The sequence below is a fragment of the Schistocerca nitens genome, chromosome 1, assembly GCF_023898315.1.
Source record: "Schistocerca nitens isolate TAMUIC-IGC-003100 chromosome 1, iqSchNite1.1, whole genome shotgun sequence".
NCBI lineage: Eukaryota > Metazoa > Arthropoda > Insecta > Orthoptera > Acrididae > Schistocerca > Schistocerca nitens.
This window is the reverse complement of record NC_064614.1, coordinates 790,148,920-790,173,603: the sequence shown is the minus strand read 5'-3', so window position 1 is coordinate 790,173,603 and position 24,684 is coordinate 790,148,920. Positions and strand designations below refer to the sequence as shown.

Genomic DNA, 24,684 nt, shown 5'->3' with positions numbered 1-24,684 from the left:
ATGGGACAAGTTGGACTCATCTTCCAGCACTAGTACCACAGAACTGTGTAAATGGAGGCACGCTCTATGGAATGTGATTGGTTCTTACAGCCAACCTGATTTTAACTTATGCTAATTTTCCCTATTTTAACATATCGCCTACGCTGCAAACGATTTTTGGTGTGGTGTTTTGCGAAATTTTCTTTTTTGGTGCTTTTTCTTTTCTTGGATAAAATCTTATCTTTGCTTTATTTGCTCTTTTTTACCCCCAATCACCATCAGTGACTGATGCAAATTTCTCTTTCCCACCTCTTCTTCTTTCATTTCCTACACACTGGCATCCCTCTCTGATACATATTGTTTTCAAACTTGTCAGTTATTGTTAATGTTATTGTGATATTCTTTTAGTCCTGTTGTGCTGTTTCTTGTATGATACAGTTGTGAATCTGTGCCTAATCCTGATGAACTTCTGTTTTCTTTGCCCCTCCCCTCCCCCTCTCCCTCTTTCCTGTTCTGTCTTTTGCCAGACGAAGAAGCACCAGATTTAAAAAAGTTAGTAATTCCATTTGATTTAGTATACAATTGTCAATTTTATGTACCAACATAAAATATGTAGCAGATATTGTGTAATACAGTCTCCTTTGCTTTTGAATTTTTGCAACGTATTATTCATCAGCATCACAAGTGTCTCCACATTGTGTATGCACTTCACAGGTGACAATCAGCTGGTAGTAAACATTAACATTTACGATTGGCGCAGATAGACATGTTTATGTTCATACATAATACTTTTACATTTGACGTGCTGATGTGTAGCGATCTTCATTGTAGAGGAAAGAGCATATGCAGTTTGAAGAGACTTGTAGGACTGTTGAATAATATGTTATAAAAATTCAAAAGCATAATATCTGATAATGACAGCATAGCTGTGTCAAAACCAATCATCCAATAAAATGCTTTCTTAATGATCTTGGCTTGTGAAGTTTTCTTCGGTTACTGTACATCGCCCCCAGACTGACCATGTCAGGAATATATAAAAAAAATTATATTTATAAAGATGTAATTTTGTTATATGAATCATTTTATGGCATATTTCAGGATGAACTGGCTAGAGTATTTGTTACATTATTTGATGCAAAGCACTTACTGTCACCATTGCTATGGAATATGTTCTACAGAGAAGTTGAAGTGTCTGATTGTATGCAGACACTTTTTCGTGGGAATTCTCTTGGCAGCAAAATCATGGCATTTTGTTTCAAAATATATGGAGCTAATTATCTACAGACACTTTTGGAGCCTTTGATAAGGCCATTATTGGAAGATACAAGTCAAAGTTTTGAAGTAGATCCTGCAAGGTAAGTTGCTTTCTTGTCTCCATTGTCTTAAAACTTTGTACTGTCCTAAAGCAGCTGTAGTTTTGACATGTGTGAATAAAACAGAACTAGTCTGTTAATTTAGAGTTAAAACTGACTGCAGTTAGTTACTTTTAACTTCAACTATAACATGATCCCAAGTTGTGAAATAATATTTTGCATCTTTCTGTTTATATTTGATATGTGGAATATACTGAGAAGGCAATGGCCTGTTAAGATTTCTTCTCTCGTCACAGTGCTAGTTAACTGAATGATGGAAACTATAGCCATCATTCAATGAGCATGCCAAAAGAGTGCATGATTTTCAAAATATTGCCCAAAGGATGGTTGTGTAATTTGAGAGCTGCAGTGCATACCTCCAGATCGGGAGCCAACTGGATCACTATGTCTCAAAGTAAAGAGTCAGAATAAGCGCTTACGGCTGCTCTGTTTGAACAAGTAAAATTGCATCGGCGACACAGTACTTGTAAATCAGTTGCCCACGATGCGATACGACTAACCATCATCAGTAAACACTTCCGGGCTAAGTTGCCGTGGTCGATCTGTAGAACTTCTTCTCCCTGACGTTTCGTTCTCAACTACAGAGAACATCTTCGGAGGTGAGTCAATGACTGGCTGCTAGGAGCTGGGGCCGCCGCTTATATGGATATCGTAGGGGGCGCCACCATACGTCATGTGTCGTCGATGTGCAGCTATCTCTGGCTATCGTCTGTTCTCTCGATTGCAGGCAGTCGATTGTCACGTGATTGATGCAACGTCGACCGCCATATCTTATCCAATTTTAATCCTTCTTCTTTACGATTAAAATTGTATTGATGTTTGTGGATTTCAATTGCCTCTCTATACATACGTGTATAATAGTGCGACGTCCTCGCTAGCACGCTTGTTTCACCAAATTTTATTTCGTGATCTCCATCCTTAAAAACATGTTCCGCTACTGCCGATTTGTCGATATGTCCCAAGCGACAGTTTCTTTTGTGTTCCGTCAACCGTGTATTGATGCTTCTTTTTGTAGTTCCTATGTAAACCCTGCCACAACTACATGGAATTTTATATACCCCTGGGGTGGCTAGGGGGTGACAAGCATCTTTTGTTGATCTTAGGCATTCACTAATTTTCTTAGTAGGTCTAAAATTGGTCTCTACCTGAAACTTGGCTAGTACTTTCCCAATGCAATCCGTGATATTTACGGAAGAAATACTTTTCCAGCTGATGGTTGTTGCTGTCTACCATTTTTCACAAAGGCCATTTGTAAATGATTTAGTTCTTCTTGTAAGTAGCCTGGTTCACAAATATTATTGGCCCTATCCACTAGTGTTTTTATGACCCCCCCTCTTTTGCCTAAGGTGGTGGTTTGAGTTCTTATGGAGGTAGCGATCAGTATGTGTACCTTTCCTGTAGACCTTATGGCCTAAGGTCCCATCCGCCCGTTTGATAACTGATACATCCAAGAAGTTAAGTTGTCCATTCTTCTCCTTCTCCATAGTAAATTTAATCTTTGGGTTGATGCTATTTAAGTGTACCAGGAAATCATTCAAGTCTTCTTCCTCATGATTCCATATTACAAAGGTATCATCCACATACCGATACCACTTCGAGGGGATTTTTTTTGGCCGACTGCAGTGCTTGATGTTCAGAATATTCCATGAATAAATTCGCAATTGTGGGACTTAGGGGGCTTCCCATGGCTACCCCATCAATATGTTCATAAAATTCACCATTGTACTGAAAATAGGTCGAGGATAGACAGTGTTGGAACAAGGCTACTATATCAGTAGGGAACATATCGGCTATATGGGAGAGAACTTCATCAACTGGAACCTTCGTGAACAAAGACACTATATCAAAACTGACAAGGATGTCATTAGGACCGACAGTAATTTCCCTCAATTTCTCAATGAAGTGTAGAGAGTTTTTAATATGACTCTCAGTTTTGCCTATGTAAGGTTGTAACAAAGAGGCAAGGTGTCTGGCTAGTTCTTGGGTAGGAGCTCCAATTGCGCTGACTATTGGTCTCAAAGGAACATCAGGTTTATGTATCTTTGGTAATCCATATAATCTCGGAGGATAAGCCTCCGTTTTACAAAGATACTTTTTAATTTCTGTAGGAATGGAATACTGTTTTATCAGATGATTGGTGGCATTCAGCACATTCATTGTGGGATCCTTTTTCAACTTCTTGTATGTGCTGAGTTCCAGGAGATCACTGATCTTCTTGTGATAATCCTCAGTATTCATTAAAACAGTAACATTCTTGTCTGCATTGATCTCCCACAATGCCTTCCTTTCCCCTTGAGACAGATTGCTGCTGGGTGGCTTAGCTTTGCTTAATATCCTGGAGGTTTCCATTCTAATTTCATCAGCAGAATATGATGGTAACTGACGAATTCCTGCCTCTATATTAGCAATAATGTCCTCCATAGGAATCTTGGACGGAGTTATTGCAAAATTCCCTCCTTTAGACAGAACAGAAAGTTCTTCCTTAGACAGTTCCTTTTCTGATAAATTAATAACCGTTTGGGAATTGTTTGGAATCGGTGTTTCCTGTCAACCCTCTTGTAGACAATCAAACTTCTCCTTCTGCCTATTGGAAGACACTTCTGCACTAATCTCCATAGATCTAAATGTTAAACTGTCCACTTTGTTCCAATGACAAAACTGCATAGTATTGCTAATAAGTAAATGAAGATTTAGTAGTTGACCACCACATACCGCCAGTCCTCGTCGTGTCTAATGTATCCGCTCACGTAGTAATGCCAGTTCCATAAGAGAATAAATACGGTTAGCTTGTGCCGAATGAAAAATTCTTCTCACTTTTAAAAACTTGGGAACTATACCGGTATCACGACAGCGTAGCAGAAAAGTGAGTGAGCAAAGTTGTTGACCTTTCTTCTTGCGTAGGTTCTCCAGTCGTCGTACCCTAGTTGACATTTCCTCCCCGTAGAGGCGTCGAATCATTCCATGTAGGCTTTCACGGCCGGCGTCTTCATCAGTAAACACTTCCGGGCTAAGTTGCCGTGGTCGATCTGTAGAACTTCTTCTCCCTGACGTTTCGTTCTCAACTACGGAGAACATCTTCGGAGGTGAGTCAATGACTGGCTGCTAGGAGCTGGGGCCGCCGCTTATATGGATATCGTAGGGGGCGCCACCATACGTCACGTGTCGTCGATGTGCAGCTATCTCTGGCTATCGTCTGTTCTCTCGATTGCAGGCAGTCGATTGTCACGTGATTGATGCAACGTCGACCGCCATATCTTATCCAATTTTAATCCTTCTTCTTTACGATTAAAATTGTATTGATGTTTGTGGATTTCAATTGCCTCTCTATACATACGTGTATAATAGTGCGACGTCCTCGCTAGCACGCTTGTTTCACCAAATTTTATTTCGTGATCTCCATCCTTAAAAACATGTTCCGCTACTGCCGATTTGTCGATATGTCCCAAGCGACAGTTTCTTTTGTGTTCCGTCAACCGTGTATTGATGCTTCTTTTTGTAGTTCCTATGTAAACCCTGCCACAACTACATGGAATTTTATATATCCCTGGGGTGGCTAGGGGGTGACAAGCATCTTTTGTTGATCTTAGGCATTCGCTAATTTTCTTAGTAGGTCTAAAATTGGTCTCTACCTGAAACTTGGCTAGTACTTTCCCAATGCAATCCGTGATATTTACGGAAGAAATACTTTTCCAGCTGATGGTTGTTGCTGTCTACCATTTTTCACAAAGGCCATTTGTAAATGATTTAGTTCTTCTTGTAAGTAGCCTGGTTCACAAATATTATTGGCCCTATCCACTAGTGTTTTTATGACCCCCCCCTCTTTTGCCTAAGGTGGTGGTTTGAGTTCTTATGGAGGTAGCGATCAGTATGTGTACCTTTCCTGTAGACCTTATGGCCTAAGGTCCCATCCGCCCGTTTGATAACTGATACATCCAAGAAGTTAAGTTGTCTATTCTTCTCCTTCTCCATAGTAAATTTAATCTTTGGGTTGATGCTATTTAAGTGTACCAGGAAATCATTCAAGTCTTCTTCCTCATGATTCCATATTACAAAGGTATCATCCACATACCGATACCACTTCGAGGGGATTTTTTTTGGCCGACTGCAGTGCTTGATGTTCAGAATATTCCATGAATAAATTCGCAATTGTGGGACTTAGGGGGCTTCCCATAGCTACCCCATCAATATGTTCATAAAATTCACCATTGTACTGAAAATAGGTCGAGGATAGACAGTGTTGGAACAAGGCTACTATATCAGTAGGGAACATATCGGCTATATGGGAGAGAACTTCATCAACTGGAACCTTCGTGAACAAAGACACTATATCAAAACTGACAAGGATGTCATTAGGACCGACAGTAATTTCCCTCAATTTCTCAATGAAGTGTAGAGAGTTTTTAATATGACTCTCAGTTTTGCCTATGTAAGGTTGTAACAAAGAGGCAAGGTGTCTGGCTAGTTCTTGGGTAGGAGCTCCAATTGCGCTGACTATTGGTCTCAAAGGAACATCAGGTTTATGTATCTTTGGTAATCCATATAATCTCGGAGGATAAGCCTCCGTTTTACAAAGATACTTTTTAATTTCTGTAGGAATGGAATACTGTTTTATCAGACGATTGGTGGCATTCAGCACATTCATTGTGGGATCCTTTTTCAACTTCTTGTATGTGCTGAGTTCCAGGAGATCACTGATCTTCTTGTGATAATCCTCAGTATTCATTAAAACAGTAACATTCTTGTCTGCATTGATCTCCCGCAATGCCTTCCTTTCCCCTTGAGACAGATTGCTGCTGGGTGGCTTAGCTTTGCTTAATATCCTGGAGGTTTCCATTCTAATTTCATCAGCAGAATATGATGGTAACTGACGAATTCCTGCCTCTATATTAGCAATAATGTCCTCCATAGGAATCTTGGACGGAGTTATTGCAAAATTCCCTCCTTTAGACAGAACAGAAAGTTCTTCCTTAGACAGTTCCTTTTCTGATAAATTAATAACCGTTTGGGAATTGTTTGGAATCGGTGTTTCCTGTCAACCCTCTTGTAGACAATCAAACTTCTCCTTCTGCCTATTGGAAGACACTTCTGCACTAATCTCCATAGATCTAAATGTTAAACTGTCCACTTTGTTCCAATGACAAAACTGCATAGTATTGCTAATAAGTAAATGAAGATTTAGTAGTTGACCACCACATACCGCCAGTCCTCGTCGTGTCTAATGTATCCGCTCACGTAGTAATGCCAGTTCCATAAGAGAATAAATACGGTTAGCTTGTGCCGAATGAAAAATTCTTCTCACTTTTAAAAACTTGGGAACTATACCGGTATCACGACAGCGTAGCAGAAAAGTGAGTGAGCAAAGTTGTTGACCTTTCTTCTTGCGTAGGTTCTCCAGTCGTCGTACCCTAGTTGACATTTCCTCCCCGTAGAGGCGTCGAATCATTCCATGTAGGCTTTCACGGCCGGCGTCTTCATCAGTAAACACTTCCGGGCTAAGTTGCCGTGGTCGATCTGTAGAACTTCTTCTCCCTGACGTTTCGTTCTCAACTACGGAGAACATCTTCGGAGGTGAGTCAATGACTGGCTGCTAGGAGCTGGGGCCGCCGCTTATATGGATATCGTAGGGGGCGCCACCATACGTCACGTGTCGTCGATGTGCAGCTATCTCTGGCTATCGTCTGTTCTCTCGATTGCAGGCAGTCGATTGTCACGTGATTGATGCAACGTCGACCGCCATATCTTATCCAATTTTAATCCTTCTTCTTTACGATTAAAATTGTATTGATGTTTGTGGATTTCAATTGCCTCTCTATACATACGTGTATAATAGTGCGACGTCCTCGCTAGCACGCTTGTTTCACCAAATTTTATTTCGTGATCTCCATCCTTAAAAACATGTTCCGCTACTGCCGATTTGTCGATATGTCCCAAGCGACAGTTTCTTTTGTGTTCCGTCAACCGTGTATTGATGCTTCTTTTTGTAGTTCCTATGTAAACCCTGCCACAACTACATGGAATTTTATATATCCCTGGGGTGGCTAGGGGGTGACAAGCATCTTTTGTTGATCTTAGGCATTCGCTAATTTTCTTAGTAGGTCTAAAATTGGTCTCTACCTGAAACTTGGCTAGTACTTTCCCAATGCAATCCGTGATATTTACGGAAGAAATACTTTTCCAGCTGATGGTTGTTGCTGTCTACCATTTTTCACAAAGGCCATTTGTAAATGATTTAGTTCTTCTTGTAAGTAGCCTGGTTCACAAATATTATTGGCCCTATCCACTAGTGTTTTTATGACCCCCCCCTCTTTTGCCTAAGGTGGTGGTTTGAGTTCTTATGGAGGTAGCGATCAGTATGTGTACCTTTCCTGTAGACCTTATGGCCTAAGGTCCCATCCGCCCGTTTGATAACTGATACATCCAAGAAGTTAAGTTGTCTATTCTTCTCCTTCTCCATAGTAAATTTAATCTTTGGGTTGATGCTATTTAAGTGTACCAGGAAATCATTCAAGTCTTCTTCCTCATGATTCCATATTACAAAGGTATCATCCACATACCGATACCACTTCGAGGGGATTTTTTTTGGCCGACTGCAGTGCTTGATGTTCAGAATATTCCATGAATAAATTCGCAATTGTGGGACTTAGGGGGCTTCCCATAGCTACCCCATCAATATGTTCATAAAATTCACCATTGTACTGAAAATAGGTCGAGGATAGACAGTGTTGGAACAAGGCTACTATATCAGTAGGGAACATATCGGCTATATGGGAGAGAACTTCATCAACTGGAACCTTCGTGAACAAAGACACTATATCAAAACTGACAAGGATGTCATTAGGACCGACAGTAATTTCCCTCAATTTCTCAATGAAGTGTAGAGAGTTTTTAATATGACTCTCAGTTTTGCCTATGTAAGGTTGTAACAAAGAGGCAAGGTGTCTGGCTAGTTCTTGGGTAGGAGCTCCAATTGCGCTGACTATTGGTCTCAAAGGAACATCAGGTTTATGTATCTTTGGTAATCCATATAATCTCGGAGGATAAGCCTCCGTTTTACAAAGATACTTTTTAATTTCTGTAGGAATGGAATACTGTTTTATCAGACGATTGGTGGCATTCAGCACATTCATTGTGGGATCCTTTTTCAACTTCTTGTATGTGCTGAGTTCCAGGAGATCACTGATCTTCTTGTGATAATCCTCAGTATTCATTAAAACAGTAACATTCTTGTCTGCATTGATCTCCCGCAATGCCTTCCTTTCCCCTTGAGACAGATTGCTGCTGGGTGGCTTAGCTTTGCTTAATATCCTGGAGGTTTCCATTCTAATTTCATCAGCAGAATATGATGGTAACTGACGAATTCCTGCCTCTATATTAGCAATAATGTCCTCCATAGGAATCTTGGACGGAGTTATTGCAAAATTCCCTCCTTTAGACAGAACAGAAAGTTCTTCCTTAGACAGTTCCTTTTCTGATAAATTAATAACCGTTTGGGAATTGTTTGGAATCGGTGTTTCCTGTCAACCCTCTTGTAGACAATCAAACTTCTCCTTCTGCCTATTGGAAGACACTTCTGCACTAATCTCCATAGATCTAAATGTTAAACTGTCCACTTTGTTCCAATGACAAAACTGCATAGTATTGCTAATAAGTAAATGAAGATTTAGTAGTTGACCACCACATACCGCCAGTCCTCGTCGTGTCTAATGTATCCGCTCACGTAGTAATGCCAGTTCCATAAGAGAATAAATACGGTTAGCTTGTGCCGAATGAAAAATTCTTCTCACTTTTAAAAACTTGGGAACTATACCGGTATCACGACAGCGTAGCAGAAAAGTGAGTGAGCAAAGTTGTTGACCTTTCTTCTTGCGTAGGTTCTCCAGTCGTCGTACCCTAGTTGACATTTCCTCCCCGTAGAGGCGTCGAATCATTCCATGTAGGCTTTCACGGCCGGCGTCTTCATCAGTAAACACTTCCGGGCTAAGTTGCCGTGGTCGATCTGTAGAACTTCTTCTCCCTGACGTTTCGTTCTCAACTACGGAGAACATCTTCGGAGGTGAGTCAATGACTGGCTGCTAGGAGCTGGGGCCGCCGCTTATATGGATATCGTAGGGGGCGCCACCATACGTCACGTGTCGTCGATGTGCAGCTATCTCTGGCTATCGTCTGTTCTCTCGATTGCAGGCAGTCGATTGTCACGTGATTGATGCAACGTCGACCGCCATATCTTATCCAATTTTAATCCTTCTTCTTTACGATTAAAATTGTATTGATGTTTGTGGATTTCAATTGCCTCTCTATACATACGTGTATAATAGTGCGACGTCCTCGCTAGCACGCTTGTTTCACCAAATTTTATTTCGTGATCTCCATCCTTAAAAACAGAAGGATTAAAATTGGATAAGATATGGCGGTCGACGTTGCATCAATCACGTGACAATCGATTGCCTGCAATCGAGAGAACAGACGATAGCCAGAGATAGCTGCACATCGACGACACGTGACGTGTGGTGGCGCCCCCTACGATATCCATATAAGCGGCGGCCCCAGCTCCTAGCAGCCAGTCATTGACTCAACTCCGAAGATGTTCTCCGTAGTTGAGAACGAAACGTCAGGGAGAAGAAGTTCTACAGATCGACCATGGCAACTTAGCCCGGAAGTGTTTACTGATGAAGACGCCGGCTTTTCGCGGATGATGCTGTAGTATACAGAGAAGTTGCAGCATTAGAAAATTGTAGCAAAATGCAGGAAGATCTGCAGCGGATAGGCACTTGGTGCAGGGAGTGGCAACTGTCCCTTAACATAGACAAATGTAATGTATTGTAAATACATAGAAAGAAGGATCCTTTATTGTATGATTATATGATAGCGGAACAAACACTGGTAGCAGTTACTTCTGTAAAATATCTGGGAGTATGCGTGCAGAACAATTTGAAGTGGAATGATCATATAAAATTAATTGTTGGTAAGGCGGGTACCAGGTTGAGATTCATTGGGAGAGTGCTTAGAAAATGTAGTGCATCAACAAAGGAGGTGGCTTACAAAACACTCGTTCGACCTATACTTGAGTATTGCTCATCAGTGTGGGATCCGTACCAGATCGGGTTGACGGAGGAGGTAGAGAAGATCCAAAGAAGAGCGGCGCGTTGCGTCACAGGGTTATTTGGTAACCGTGATAGCGTTACGGAGATGTTTAATAAACTCAAGTGGCAGACTCTGCAAGAGAGGCGCTCTGCATCGCGGTGTAGCTTGCTCACCAGGTTTCGAGAGGGTGCGTTTCTGGATGAGGTATCGAATATATTGCTTCCCCCTATGTATACCTCCCGAGGAGATCACGAATGTAAAATTAGAGAGATTAGAGTGCGCATGGAGGCTTTCAGACAGTCGTTCTTCCCGCGAACCATACGCGACTGGAACAGGAAAGGGAGGTAATGACAGTGGCACGTAAAGTGCCCTCCGCCACACACCGTTGGGTGGCTTGCGGAGTATAAATGTAGATGTAGATGTAGAAAGCCTACATGGAATGATACGACTAACCATGTTCCTCATGGTATTGTTGAAATCTGTGTCGTGATGTGACCACATGGAATTATTGTGAATAATAATTCGAAAGCAATGTGCACATTTCCTCAAATGTGAGTGGAACTGGATTTGGCAGTGGAGCCAACTTCTTCAGTAAGAAAAATGTCTCCAGAGAAGCTCAAGAAAGGAAAAGCAACCATTAGAGAACATCATTGAGAGACCCAAAAGCCAGTGATGTGCTTTTCAGCCACTTGTTAATATGGTCTCATACCTCTTTGTCATTGTTAAAAGGCAGAAATGTGGGTGGGTGGCTCTGTATCAGCGAAGATACAACTGCCTGTATTGGGTGCAATTGATCCTTCAATAGCTGAATTTTGTGATGGAGCAACTCAGTTTGCTGCCATTGTTGCTGCTGCAGGAGCAGCTGTTACTGTTCCCTGTGTTGCATAAGCTGGGCGTCCATGGGTATCCATGTACCTTATTTCCAGTTATGGTGACCAAGATTCAGCAGAATTCAGGAGCTATGAAGGATCTTGCTGCAACTAGACAAACTGGTCAGTGGTCATCAACACCAGTTCACTGAATGTCGACAAGAGGAGAACAAGAAAAGCAAAATGGACATTGGAGACGCATGGCAGAATAACAAAATCCTTATAATAATCGAATATCAAAACCTAATACATAGCAGAATCTGAGAATACACCAAGGGTGTGTATGACAGTGCAATGGATGCACAACTGAAGGCAGGGCCACCGCACAGCTAGCTTTACAGTGCGGTTGTAAGTGCTAAGTGGTCAGTAAAGTGAGCAAGACCCTGTGGCCATCATCAAGTTTTGGGCTCTCCAGCATGCTTTCAAAATCTCCGGGCCAGGATACCAGATTATGAATTTAGCCTGAATGGATAAAGAATGAAGTTTTTTGTTAAAATAGTTAAAAACGTTTCAGGGATTAAGGTCAGAATGCATACCATGTCAAGACAGACACTGTAGGACAGTGCGTGATGGGAGTCCCACTATAAGTGTACATTGCAGCTGTGGTTTAGTGTACAAAATTTGCAAACAATAGAAAAACATGTGAGGATTTAAATATGATGTTATTTGCAATTTTAATATTACTGAAAAATATGACAAGATGCTTGTTATTCTCTCACTTCTCATTAGAAACATTTTGAAGATAAAATTGTCCGAATATTTGTAGAAACACTTACAATTGTTGTAGCAAGCTCCAATATTTGGCAAGTGGCTTTGCATATGATAAGTAGTTTAGATGGTAAGTAGTTGTTACCATTACCATAGATTAGACAACAGAGAGAAACTGTATAAATCTGATTACAAGAAGGGATAGCACATGGCTTATTGGATGTAAAGCTGGAAACTATAATAAATATTATTTACTTACAATACCCGATTAGATTAAAATGTTATCATTTATATTATAGCTATAGCTATGGCTCTTAAATGCAGTTGTTTTTTTCACATAAACTAGAGATGTTTATCAATAGAGAATGCATTTAATGGCTCTCATTTGTTAAACATTTCCTCTTTTGTCACAGATTGGACTCCACTGAAGATATTGAAGAAAATCGGAGGAACCTTATAGCTCTTACCCAAAAGGTCTTCGATGCAATTGTTTCATCTGCTGATAAGTGAGTTCCATTTTATTTCAAGTAACCATTGATTGTGTCAAACTGAAAGAAAAGTTAATTTTTCTTATTTAGTTGATAGGCAGGAAAACATATCAGAAGAATCAGTAAAGCTTATGAACTAAAGGATTACATAAAGTCCAATACTGCTTTCTGACAAATGTACGCTATAGATTCATTAATTTATGTGACTACTCTGAAACCCTTGGGTAGCAGAAGAAATATTGAATTTAATTGATGAAAGGAGAAAATATAAAAATGCAGTAAATGAAGCAGGCAAAAAGGAATACAAACGTCTCAAAAATGAGATTGACAGGAAGTGTAAAATGGCTAAGCAGCGATGGTTAGAGGACAAATGTAAGGATGAAGAGGCTTATCTCACTAGGGGTAAGATAGATACTGCCTACAGGAAAATTAAAGAGACCTGTGGAGAAAGGAAAACCACTTGCATGAATATCAAGAGCTTTGATGGAAACCCAGTTCTAAGCAAGGAAGGGAAAGCAGAAAGGTGGAAGGAGTATATAGAGGGACTATACAAGGGCGATGCACTTGAGGACAATATTATGGAAATGGAAGAGGATGTAGATGAAGATGAATTGGGAGATATGATACTGCGTGAAGAGTCTGACAGAGCACTGAAAGACCTGAGTTGAAACAAGGCCCCTGGAGTAGACAACATTCCATTAGAACTACTGACAGCCTTGGGAGAGCCAGTCCTGACAAAATTCTACCATCTGGTGAGCAAAATGTATGAGACAGGTGAAATACCCTCAGACTTCAAGAAGAATATAATAATTCCAATCCCAAAGAAAGCAGGTGTTGACAGATATGAAAATTACCGAACTATGAGTTTAATAAGTCACAGCTGCAAAATACTAATGCGAATTCTTTACAGACGAATGGAAAAACTGGTAGAAGCCGACCTCGGGGAAGATCAGTTTGGATCCCGTGGAAACGTTGGAACACGTGAGGCAATACTGACTCTACGACTCATCTTAGAAGAAAGATTAAGGAAAGGCAAACCTAGTTTCTAGCATTTGCAGACTTAGAGAAAGCTTTTGACAATGTTGATTGGAATACTCTCTTTCAAATTCTGAAGGTGGTAGGGGTAAAATACAGGGAGCGAAAGGCTATTTACAATTTGTACAGAAAGCAGTTGGCAGTTATAAGAGTCAAGGGGTATGAAAGGGAAGCAGTGGTTGGGAAGGGAGTGAGACAGGTTTGTAGCCTATCCCCGATGTTATTCAATCTGTATATTGAGCAAGCAATAAAGGAAACAAAAGAAAAGTTCGGAGTACGTATAAAAATTCATGGAGAAGAAATAAAAACTTTGAGGTTTGCCGATGACCGTGTAATTCTGTCAGAGACAGCAAAGGACCTGGAAGAGCAGTTGAACGGAATGGACAGTGTCTTGAAAGGAGGATATAAGATGAACACCAACAAAAGCAAAACAAGGATAATGGAATGTAGTCGAATTAAGTCGGGTGATGCTGAGGGAATTAGATTAGGAAATGAGACACTTAAAGTAATACAGGAATTTTGCTATTTGGGGAGCAAAATAACTGATGATGGTCGAAGTAGAGAGGATATAAAATGTAGACTGGCAATGGCAAGGAACGCGTTTCCTAAGAAGAAAAATTTGTTAACATCGAGTACAGATTTAAATGTCAGGAAGTCATTTCTGAAAGTATTTGTATGGAGTGTAGCTATGTATGGAAGTGAAACGTGGACGATAAATAGTTTATACAAGAAGAGAATAGAAGCGTTCGAAATGTGGTGCTGCAGAAGAATGCTGAAGATTAGATGGGTAGATCACATAACTAATGAGGAGGTATTGAATAGAATTGGGGAGAAGAGGAGTTTGTGGCACAAGTTGACTAGAAGAAGGGATCGATTGGTAGGACGTGTTCTGAGACATTGAGGGATCACCAATTTAGTATTGGAGGGCAGCGTTGAGGGTAAAAATCAAAGAGGGAGACCAAGAGATGAATATACTAAGCAGATTCAGAAGGATGTAGGCAGCAATAGGTACTGGGAGATGAAGAAGCTTGCACAGGATAGAGGAGCATGGAGAGCTGCATCAAACCAGTCTCAGGACTGAAGACCACAACAACAACAACTCTTAATTAAAAAACAAAATGATGTATAAAATGTATGATCATTTTAATTTTCAGCTTATGTTGGTTCCCTCACCACAAACCCACAATGTTCGCCTTTTAGGGCAGATTTCAGTTCGCATCTGTAGTCAGCATGACTCAGCTTACCTTGTATGTTCAACAGTAACCTCCAGAAATGAATTTCAAAATATGAAACTCAATGTAATCACCTGAAGATGGACATTAGCATGAAACTAGTTTTGTTTTAAGTAAACCACTTTCAGGTGTGAGTGGTAGTGGATTTTCTTCAACTTTACTCTTTAGAGGAACAATCACAGAGTTCAACAGTACCCATTAATGATAAAATTATATTGTACTAACGTGCCCAAACTTAACTTGTAAAATATCTGCCCAAAGATATCCACACACTGAGTGCATGTTGTTGTGTTAAATGGTATAATATCCAGTGACTCCAAACCTTCTTGACATGAAGATTCATGGACAGTCTTGGTGAAAATCAATCCAGTCCTAAGACCACAGAGAATGTACTTTTATGTGGCATCGTTTTCAATCATTCTTTGAACATCAAGTTAATTTTATTTGGTAGCAGCTGTCGTTAGGCATCCACATCAGCTTCTGTTTTTAACAGAAGTTGCTGTGTGCCTAATTTGTTTGCACCAAATCATGATTGTGGATATATTGAAAAGAATCTCCAACTGTGACCATTAAAGGCAGTAAGGAGTCAGAAATTCTGTCTCATAATTTGTAGTTCTGTCGAGTTAATGTTATTTTTGATACAATAAAAAAATCATTGCACAGACATCCTCCCATTTCAACTTCATGAGAGATGATGACTGAATATATGATGAGGGGAGGATGGCAGTGAGGGCCATTTCACCACTTCTGGAAACTACACACCATTAAAATGTGGAAACATAGAATATATTGGATGCCAATACTGTGCATCTTTCTTGGAAATGCATCAATTTAATGGAACACTGACATTCTGAAGGTCTCAAACATACTTATGAACATGGCTTTTATAGCATGTATTACTTACGTAGTGTCATGTACTCATACTACACATTTAAATCAATGTCTTCTCTTCCCCCTCCCTTCTCCGCCCAGTACTTTTCTGTCTGACATTCATAAATTAGACAAGTTATACAAGAAATTTATGCATTTTCTATATTGTCTTATTGTTTTACTCCTGTTTAGGCTCTCTTTTCATTTAGTCATTTCTTCTCATGTGTTGATAACTTAATTGTGAGTGTCAGACTTCTGTTACTCTTCCACATTTAATTTTTTTCACATTTGATTACTCTGGGAAAGCATTTGCTGTTGTGTAAAGTGCAATATAACTGCACACTTTAACTATGTGTTGTTGTAACTATGCCATGTAGAAACACTGTTTTCTGTTGAACATATGCATGTTCTGTACATGTGTTCCTTTGATACATTATTTACCTTTTTTCGCTAGTGATTTGCCTTAATAAACAATTATGGTTATGACTGAATCAGTCATCACTCTCTTACCTGATTCAGTAGATAGCACATTATATTCTTCCACATTTAATATTCCTCCTTTATAAGTCTTAGAGAGTAGATGCAATTCTGTAACTGTGTAATTATAATTATTATGTGATATTGAACCTCTATCCTCTATTGAAAGTTGATTTTTCATGTAGCACTCATGTTTATTTGCTGTATTATTTATTCTACTTCACAAATTATTTGCCTTATGTTTTGAAGGAATCATTGCACACTGTCTGTTAATTCTTTATCTGATTTGGTAGGTAGCATATGACTTCCCTTCTTCAGTTCACAGTGCGAGTAAAATGCCTGTTCAGGTGCATGTACATTTCTCCATGTTACATGTAAAAATTTGTAACTTTTCTTATATGCTGCATTTAATCCACATTATTCGTCATGCTATAATACAATACATCTGAGTTATCTGCCATTCCATTTTACTTGAATGAATGGTGTCTGTTCCTTCGAAAGAACAGACCCCACACAGATCTCACTGCTGTGAAACACTATATGTAAATTGAAGGGAGGTCACTGCTATCAGCTGCAGCGGGACGTTAAGTGGAATCAATGGCGAAGAGTGAAAATGTGTACTGGACTGGGATTCAAACCCGGGACCAGAAATATAATGGAAAGGGCCTTGGGATAGGTGGTGCTCAGTGGGAGTGTGGATCAGCCTTGAGGCATACCGAGATAGCTCATGTAGCTGTGATAACGTTCTGTCCCGGATGGCGTAGTGGTTACTGCATCTGCGTAGTAAGCAGGAGATCCTGGGTTCATATCCCAGTGCACTTGGTCAAAGCAGAAAATGCAGAGTGGAGCTATGTGCTCTTCTGTAAAGTTATACAACACATTTTTGCTCATCACCACTGATTCCGCTTAATGTCCTGCTGCAGTTGGTAGCAGTGATTCCACATTAATTTACATATAGTGTTTCACAGCTGCGGGATCTGTGTGGGTTCTGTTCTTTCGAAGGAACGGACACCGCGCACTCGAACAATTGATAAGCCTGGCTGGGCAATGGATTCACTTTCTTCAGTGCGAATATACAAATACGTTTGACCTCCTGTGTGAATCTCTAAGTAGCAAACATGAGTATAATGGACAGGGACTGCGGATAGGTGGCACTTGGTGGGAGTGTGGATTGGCCGTGACGTGTACTGAGATAGTCCCTCAGTTGCGATAACACTGTGTCCTGGATGGCGCAGTGGTTACCGCACTTGCCTAGTAAGCAGGAGATCCGAGGTTTGAATCCTGGTCCGGTACATATTTTCGCTCATCGCCGCTGGTTCCACTTAATGTCCTGCTGCAGCTGAGAGCATTAATCTCCCTTCAATTTACCTTCCTTTTTAATCGCGCCTCATCTATCCCTCTCATTACCCCAAGGAAGTTGGTTTCGAAAGTTAGGGCATTGTATGTACTTTTATAAGTGTCTATTGGAAGTACTGACATGTCTCCTGAAGGAGAGTACTTTTCAACAGTTAATCTCACAATTTTATAATTCATCTAATACGTGTGTGAATATTCATTTCTTTGGATATGATGAAGAGCTATTGCTATTTATCACTTAATTAAAGTGTTACAGCAGCTCTGTCAGAAATGATGGCAGGGAAAGAAAGTACAAACTGTGTTAAAGAAAGTAAGGATCAGAAATGATAGCAGGGAAAGAAAGTACAAACTGTGTTAAAGAAAGTAAGGATAACAGTAATGGAAATTACTTGCTGGAAGAATACATAAAATAAGGGAAAGGCAATCAGTCATCTGTAATGGATTGATGTGTGGAGCACAGTGACATATAACAAAAAACAGCGTTCACACTTGCTTACAAGCACTAGCTCTTTTTCAGGAATAATACACATACAATCACATAGACACCCAAACGCACAATCTCATGGGCACAGCAAGACTCAAAGTAAGTAGCCATTGTTATGGCTACAAAAATGTTATGTAATAGTAGCATAGTAAAAATATTGATAAGTTTATGTCATCTTAAACTTGGATAACTATAGAGGTCAAGAAAAATGAAAAAGTGAAACAAAGCAAATCTTCAAGAAAATGTACACTTGGTCCAAGCCGAAAATGCAGAACAGAGCTATTACTCTACAGGAAAGTTATACAACAAGATTCCATCTGACATAAAGGAAGAAATTGGGAATTCCAACCTGTTCAAAAGAAAGTTAAAAACATAGCTCATTAGCCAATCTTTCTAAAAATAACATAAATATCTAAATTCCAAGTTCCATTAACTACATGATAAATAGCAGTGTTCATTGTAAAGCTGCTTGACAAGTAGTAATGTACTGTAACCAGGAACAAGTATTTAAAGGAGCAGGTGTGTATTTTCTGTGAAAAACACCATTGTAATCAAATAAATATGAAGCAAATAAGAAGCTACTGATAAGAGATGAACAGTAGCTATTTAGCATAACTGAGGAATCAGCAATTTTCTTTCTAGTTTACGTGATTTAATTTAGTCTGTACATAAGCATGAATAGCATTAAGGGGCTCCGGAACGCCCTATACTTGCAATGTTAAAATAACGCTTATAAATTACATCTTTCCTCACAAAGTATTTGAGGTAGGAAGTTGAACTTTTTACAGATTATTTATTGGAATATGGGCTACAACTTAACACAGGGATTTTACAGGATTTTAGTTCAGTTATTAAAGATGATTTTTTTTTTTTCAATTGTAATGAAAATTCACAACATTTTTTTGCAATTTTTTATTTATATATTCAAAAATATACAGTTTTTTTGGAAAAAGGCTGTGTTAAATTATGCAGAAGGTACTGTGTAACATTTACTGAAAGTTTGAAACAAATATGTTTGGAAGATCCTTAGGAAACATGTAATTAGTATGAGAAAATAAAAGTTTTGGGAATCGAGCGACAAAGATTGGATTAACTTTTTAGTGCATTCCAGGTCCATAGGATGGATTATCTTCATCCTCTGCAAACTCCTCCTCCAGCTTCCTCTTGTTCCTCCTCCTGTTTACTCTTGCTTGTATTTCTAGACTCTTTACAGCCCTGTCTGCAGCCCGAAGGCGTTCCTTGTCTAAAGCAAGCATCGCTCGTACCATGTTAGAACCTATCTTCATTCCCATATTTCTAAATACCTTGCACCTTACAATGTTGCCATCATTGAAAGTCGCAACAGCATCATACACACCAAAGTGAAGTGTTTCTATTCCAACAAATACAGTCTTGGGGATTCTCGACCATATAACACTATTTACACTTTCATTGGGGTTTTGAGTTTTTCCGTGAATACACTTTTTCAACAGTTCAGGTGCTGCTAAGTCTCTGAAAATAGGTTTTATCACCTCCATTATTGCATGAGGCAGACTATGCTTATGAGTGTACACTTCACCAGTTAGCAATCCTTTGTTATATTTACACCAACTGTCTTCTTCTTTGGGACACAAGCTATGTTGGGGATTTTCATCGGTTGAAGAAGTATGAAAAAAAAAGAGCCCAAACAGCCTTCTTCATTTCGTCAACACTTTGTGTATTTTGCCTAATAGCCATTCCATAATAGTTCTGTATTTTGTCAATTACACTGTCAGTTAACCTTCCCTTCCCATCCAACCCTTTAACATCACTGAGTTTTTGTTTTTTGTACGAAGCTTTCAGTCGCCGAAGTCTTGTTCCCATTCGCTTCTGTACGTGTCCAATACACTCAAATTTCTGCACTACAACATCATCACCATAGGGCTTCAGTCACTGAACATGTTTGAAACTTTTAGAATCACCGTCACCAAGGTAATTAACATATCGCACTTTATCACACGCCTCAGAACGCTGGAATATACTGGCAACACCAGCCACTTCCATTCCTCCACTACTGCCACTATAGTTAGCTTTGCAATTATTTTCATGTGTACCTTTATATTTTTGTGGACATCTACAATACTTTGATATTACTGCTACATCTAAAACTTTCCCTGTATACATACTGGTGGCAGATACTACACCATGAAGAGATGTGTGTCCCCGTTTATGCCAGGTACCATCGAACGCTGCAGTCAAATCTCTGTTGCCATTATTTTCCATTACTGCCTCTTCCACAGCGTTCTTCATAGATTCTATACAGACATCTTCTACTTTAGACCGTATTAATTTATTATAGGTCGTAAACTTGGTTGGGGGATTTGGAAGATTCATGATGCCACAGAAAATTGCACCTGCAGTAGCACCCTTACCAACTGAACGCAAGGAATAAACAAATCTAATGTTGTGTTCGTAGATTTTGCTACCATTTTCTTCAGTTGCAGTTACTGCAACACTGTTCCAAAAGGTGGTCATGTATGAACACTTATCACATTTCAGTTGTATTTCACAAGCAAGTCCTACGTGCTTTATTATGGAGAGTTCCAGACCTACTTCACTACAATGAATACATCTTACACAGTTTGAAAAAATTCCTTTGAGAACCGACGTATGAAATATTTCATTCACATCCGATTCGCCCATAAAACATTCATAGTTTTCACTCATTGAACCAAGCTTCTTCTGTGAAGTATTTTCTTTCCCACTTTGACTGCTATGGGCAGGTGTACTTGAGAGGTTAGGCTCACTCACTTGGTTATCGTCTTTATTGTTTACAGTAAAAACACATACCTTTGGCTTTCCAACATTTCTCCTTTTCTTAAAAGCCTTCAGAGGATTTCTAATAACTTTACTTTTACTCATTATTATACTTCAACAAAACAGAGACTCAAGAAACAGAATTAATTACGAATATTTTCGAGATAACGACAGAGTAAATAAACATGAAACAATCGACAATCACACCAGCGATATATATTGAACCATCACAGGTTAGCCACAACACATACTTTATCTCACATCACTAAAATGTACCTGATGAACACGGGCGTTAATAATAACACCATTTGACAGCAGTTTAACAGCGCCACAGTGGGTCACGCCCATGTAGATCACATTTCAAAAAAAATTTAAAAATAGTTGTAGTCTTCGGAATTGAATAAATTATATATCTATTAAAAGGTAATAGTCTGCAGATTCAGAAAACGCAAAAAAGTAAAAATTGAACTTTTCATGATTTTGAGCCTTTCCGGAGCCCCTTAAGCAATATAGTAATACTTTATCGTTATTATTGTACACAGATTAAGTTTGTATGATTTGCTTGCCTTTTGTTAATCTATAAGTAGCTCATTTCACATCTCTGAAAGCTGTCCTTCTCAATGGGGTCTGTGAAACCCAGTGAATGGATGAGAGAATGAATGATCACATCCCTACATCACTTGATATGGAATCACCAATGGTCTTAATGATTCTTGTGGTCACGTTATTAGCACCCATTTAGTTTCCACAAATCATGTTTCATCCAGGATTGACCAACATCTGATGCCATTACACAATAATTTTAGTATATATTACTGGGATTGCATGAAGTCTTTTCTTTACTATAAAGTGTTGCCTTTTAAATACATGGCATAAAAACAGATCAAAGTGGAGTCACAGATAGGGGAATGACTTCCTTTTTTGTCAAATTTTCTGCAACTTTGGCTCAGTGGTTAAATGGATCAGTGGATCAGTCCTCAGTTCAGTCTTGGACTTTTCGTGTTACTTATCACTTCTTTCGCACCTGACCGTGTTGCAGTTGCCAATGCACTGTGGTCCAGAGTCCATGTTAAACTTTGAGTCCACTCACAATTTGCTTGGTAAGTCAGTTTAAAGACCAGAGGAAGGTAAAGGTTTGTCACCTCCAGGAGAGACATTCCTAGTAAAGCACTGTCATGTTCAAAGCAAACCTCCAGTTGATAACAGGTTTACCTTGGCAAACAAGTAGCTCTTCTGGCGCCCTGTGGTTTACTTCACATTCAGTGAATACTGCTTTGTTGTATGGGTTCAGCATGGTTGTGAGGTTTTAATTTATTTCTTATAAAAAGTTATTACCTTTTCTTAAGTTACGTTCCTCAATATGTAAATTTATGCTACATACACCTTGTAGACATTCGCCTCTTTGACAACCATATTTGAATATTTTGTGGTCAGTTTGCATGTATAATTCATGGCTGCCTTGTATTCTCAATTTTACCCTTGAACCCAGTTGCAGAAGTAATAACTGCCTGGATATCTTGGCTTCAGACTCCTTTACTCCATTGCGATGCCTGTGTCAGCGTGAAAAGTCATTTGGAATACCAGCTACTGTTCAATGATCTCCAACTTTTTTTCTTTGCAATACATATATTAAACTTCCATTACAATGTGTAGGTTTGCATCACATTTTACAGCTACTGTTAACTCCAAGCTGTGCAGCATGAGCAGTTACAATATCTCTTGTACATCAGAGCTGTCAAGTGTCTGACTTCACTTCAAAGAGACATCAGCAGTAATGTCTCCAGCTCCTGGGAGTTCCATGGACTGGAACATATTCCCTAGGCTGGATGCCAGCGGCATGGAGTATTCACTCACTGCAGGAGTGGGTTAACACACCGTAATATCACTGTCCATCACCCCGTTTCACAGATATTATGTGTTCCCCCCAGCATATGGTACATGCACAGAGAATACAAAAAATCTGTGCACAGAAGGCAGATCACAAATGTACACTAAAGTAACAAGAACATTCCTTTTTACAAACCACGAACGTCATTTGTTGGATTGGAACTTCAAAGTATAACATATCACTTTAAGCCAAAGCAATCTGTTACACCTCACTATCCCCCCGTGGTAAGAAAAATTCTATTTACACACTAATGTTCTTCATACCCTCTGATTCTCTTTTAAATTTATTATCAAGAATGTGTCTGCTATACACAAATAAGACTGTCCATCAACTACTTTACATGTTCAACTACTAATTGCTCATCCTGGTTACTCTTGAAGCAGGTGAGTGAGTCTTTGATATAGAAAACTAATCCTGGTAAAACTAATCCTGGTATCCACTAGTCCACAGAAAATGCTAAAAGAAATAATTGCTTAAAGTAAAACCTCTCTCCATAAGAACATTTACAAACCCATCTATTTAATTCAGTATTTTTATCAAAAATGTATTAAATTCCGAATCACTAAGACCTAACCTAGCTTATGATTAGCTACTAAGTCAGGATCATGTAAAAGTGTAATTATAAATTTGTACCTTTCTTCAACACTTCCTAGTATCTACTCATGTTTACACTGAGGTCGTAAGCAACTAAGTCTAACATGAATGACATTATGTACATAACCATGACTCATTCTGTTGAGGAGTTACAAGCCAAACGGAACTTGAAACTCTTTGTTGCTCATTACTCGATACTTTAAGGAGATGGGACCTGTATAAACTGACTAAACCATAGGTTGTACAGAGTTTCAGCAGGGAGAGCATAAGGGAACAATTGACAGGAATGGGGGAAAGAAATACAGTAGAAGAAGAAGGGGTAGCTCTGAGGGATGAAGTAGTGAAGGCAGCAGACGATCAAGTAGGTAAAAAGACGAGGGCTAGTAGAAATCCTTGGGTAACAGAAGAAATATTGAATTTAATTGATGAAAGGAGAAAATATAAAAATGCAGTAAATGAAGCAGGCAAAAAGGAATACAAACGTCTAAAAATGAGATCGACAGGAAGTGCAAAATGGCTAAGCAGGGGTGGCTGGAGGACAAATATAAGGATGTAGAGGCTTATCTCACTAGGGGTAAGATAGATACTGCCTATAGGAAAATTAAAGAGACCTTTGGAGAAAAGAGACCCACTTGTATGAATATCAAGAGCTCAGATGGAAACCCAGTTCTAAGCAAAGAAGGGAAAGCAGAAAGGTGGAAGGAGTATATAGAGGGTCTATACAAGGGCAATGTACTTGAGGACAATATTATGGAAATGGAAGAGGATGTAGATGAAGATGAATTGGGAGATATGATACTGCGTGAAGAATTTGACAGAGCACTGAAAGACCTGAGTTGAAACAAGGCCCCAGGAGTAGACGACATTCCATTAGAATTACTGACAGCCTTGGGAGAGCCAGTCCTGACAAAATTCTACCATCTGGTGAGCAAGATGTATGAGACAGGCGAAATACCCTCAGACTTCAAGAAGAATATAATAATTCCAATCCCAAATAAAGCAGTTGTTGACAGATGTGAAAATGATCGAACTATGAGTTTAATAATTCACAGCTGCAAAATACTAACGCGAATTCTTTACAGACAAATGGAAAAACTTGTAGAAGCCGACCTCGAGGAAGATCAGTTTGGATTCCGTAGAAATATTGGAACACGTGAGGCAATACTGACCTTACAACTTATCTTAGAAGAAAGATTAAGGAAAGGCAAACCTACATTCCTAGCATTTGTAAACTTGGAGAAAGCTTTTGATAGTGTTGACTGGAATACTCTCTTTCAAATTCTGAAGGTGGCAGGGGTAAAATATAAGGAGCAAAAGGCTATTTACAATTTGTACAGAAACCAGGTGGCAGTTATGAGAGTCGAAAGACATGAAAGGGAGGCAGTTGTTGGGAAGGGAGTGAGACAGGGTTGTAGCCTCTCCCCGATGTTATTCAATCTCTATATTGAGCAAGCAGTAAAGGAAACAAAAGAAAA

At 39.4% G+C, this 24,684-nt stretch overlaps 1 protein-coding gene across 1 annotated transcript in view; it reads left to right on the top strand.

The window, feature by feature from the left end:
• The window catches only part of LOC126262186 (neurofibromin), a 502,919-nt gene that overhangs the window by 185,207 nt on the left and 293,028 nt on the right, over window positions 1-24,684 (top strand). The window contains exons 24-25 of the mRNA XM_049958602.1: window positions 1,078-1,334; window positions 12,424-12,516. Coding sequence (XP_049814559.1) covers window positions 1,078-1,334; window positions 12,424-12,516 — 350 coding nt within the window. The remainder of the gene's footprint in view (window positions 1-1,077; window positions 1,335-12,423; window positions 12,517-24,684) is intronic.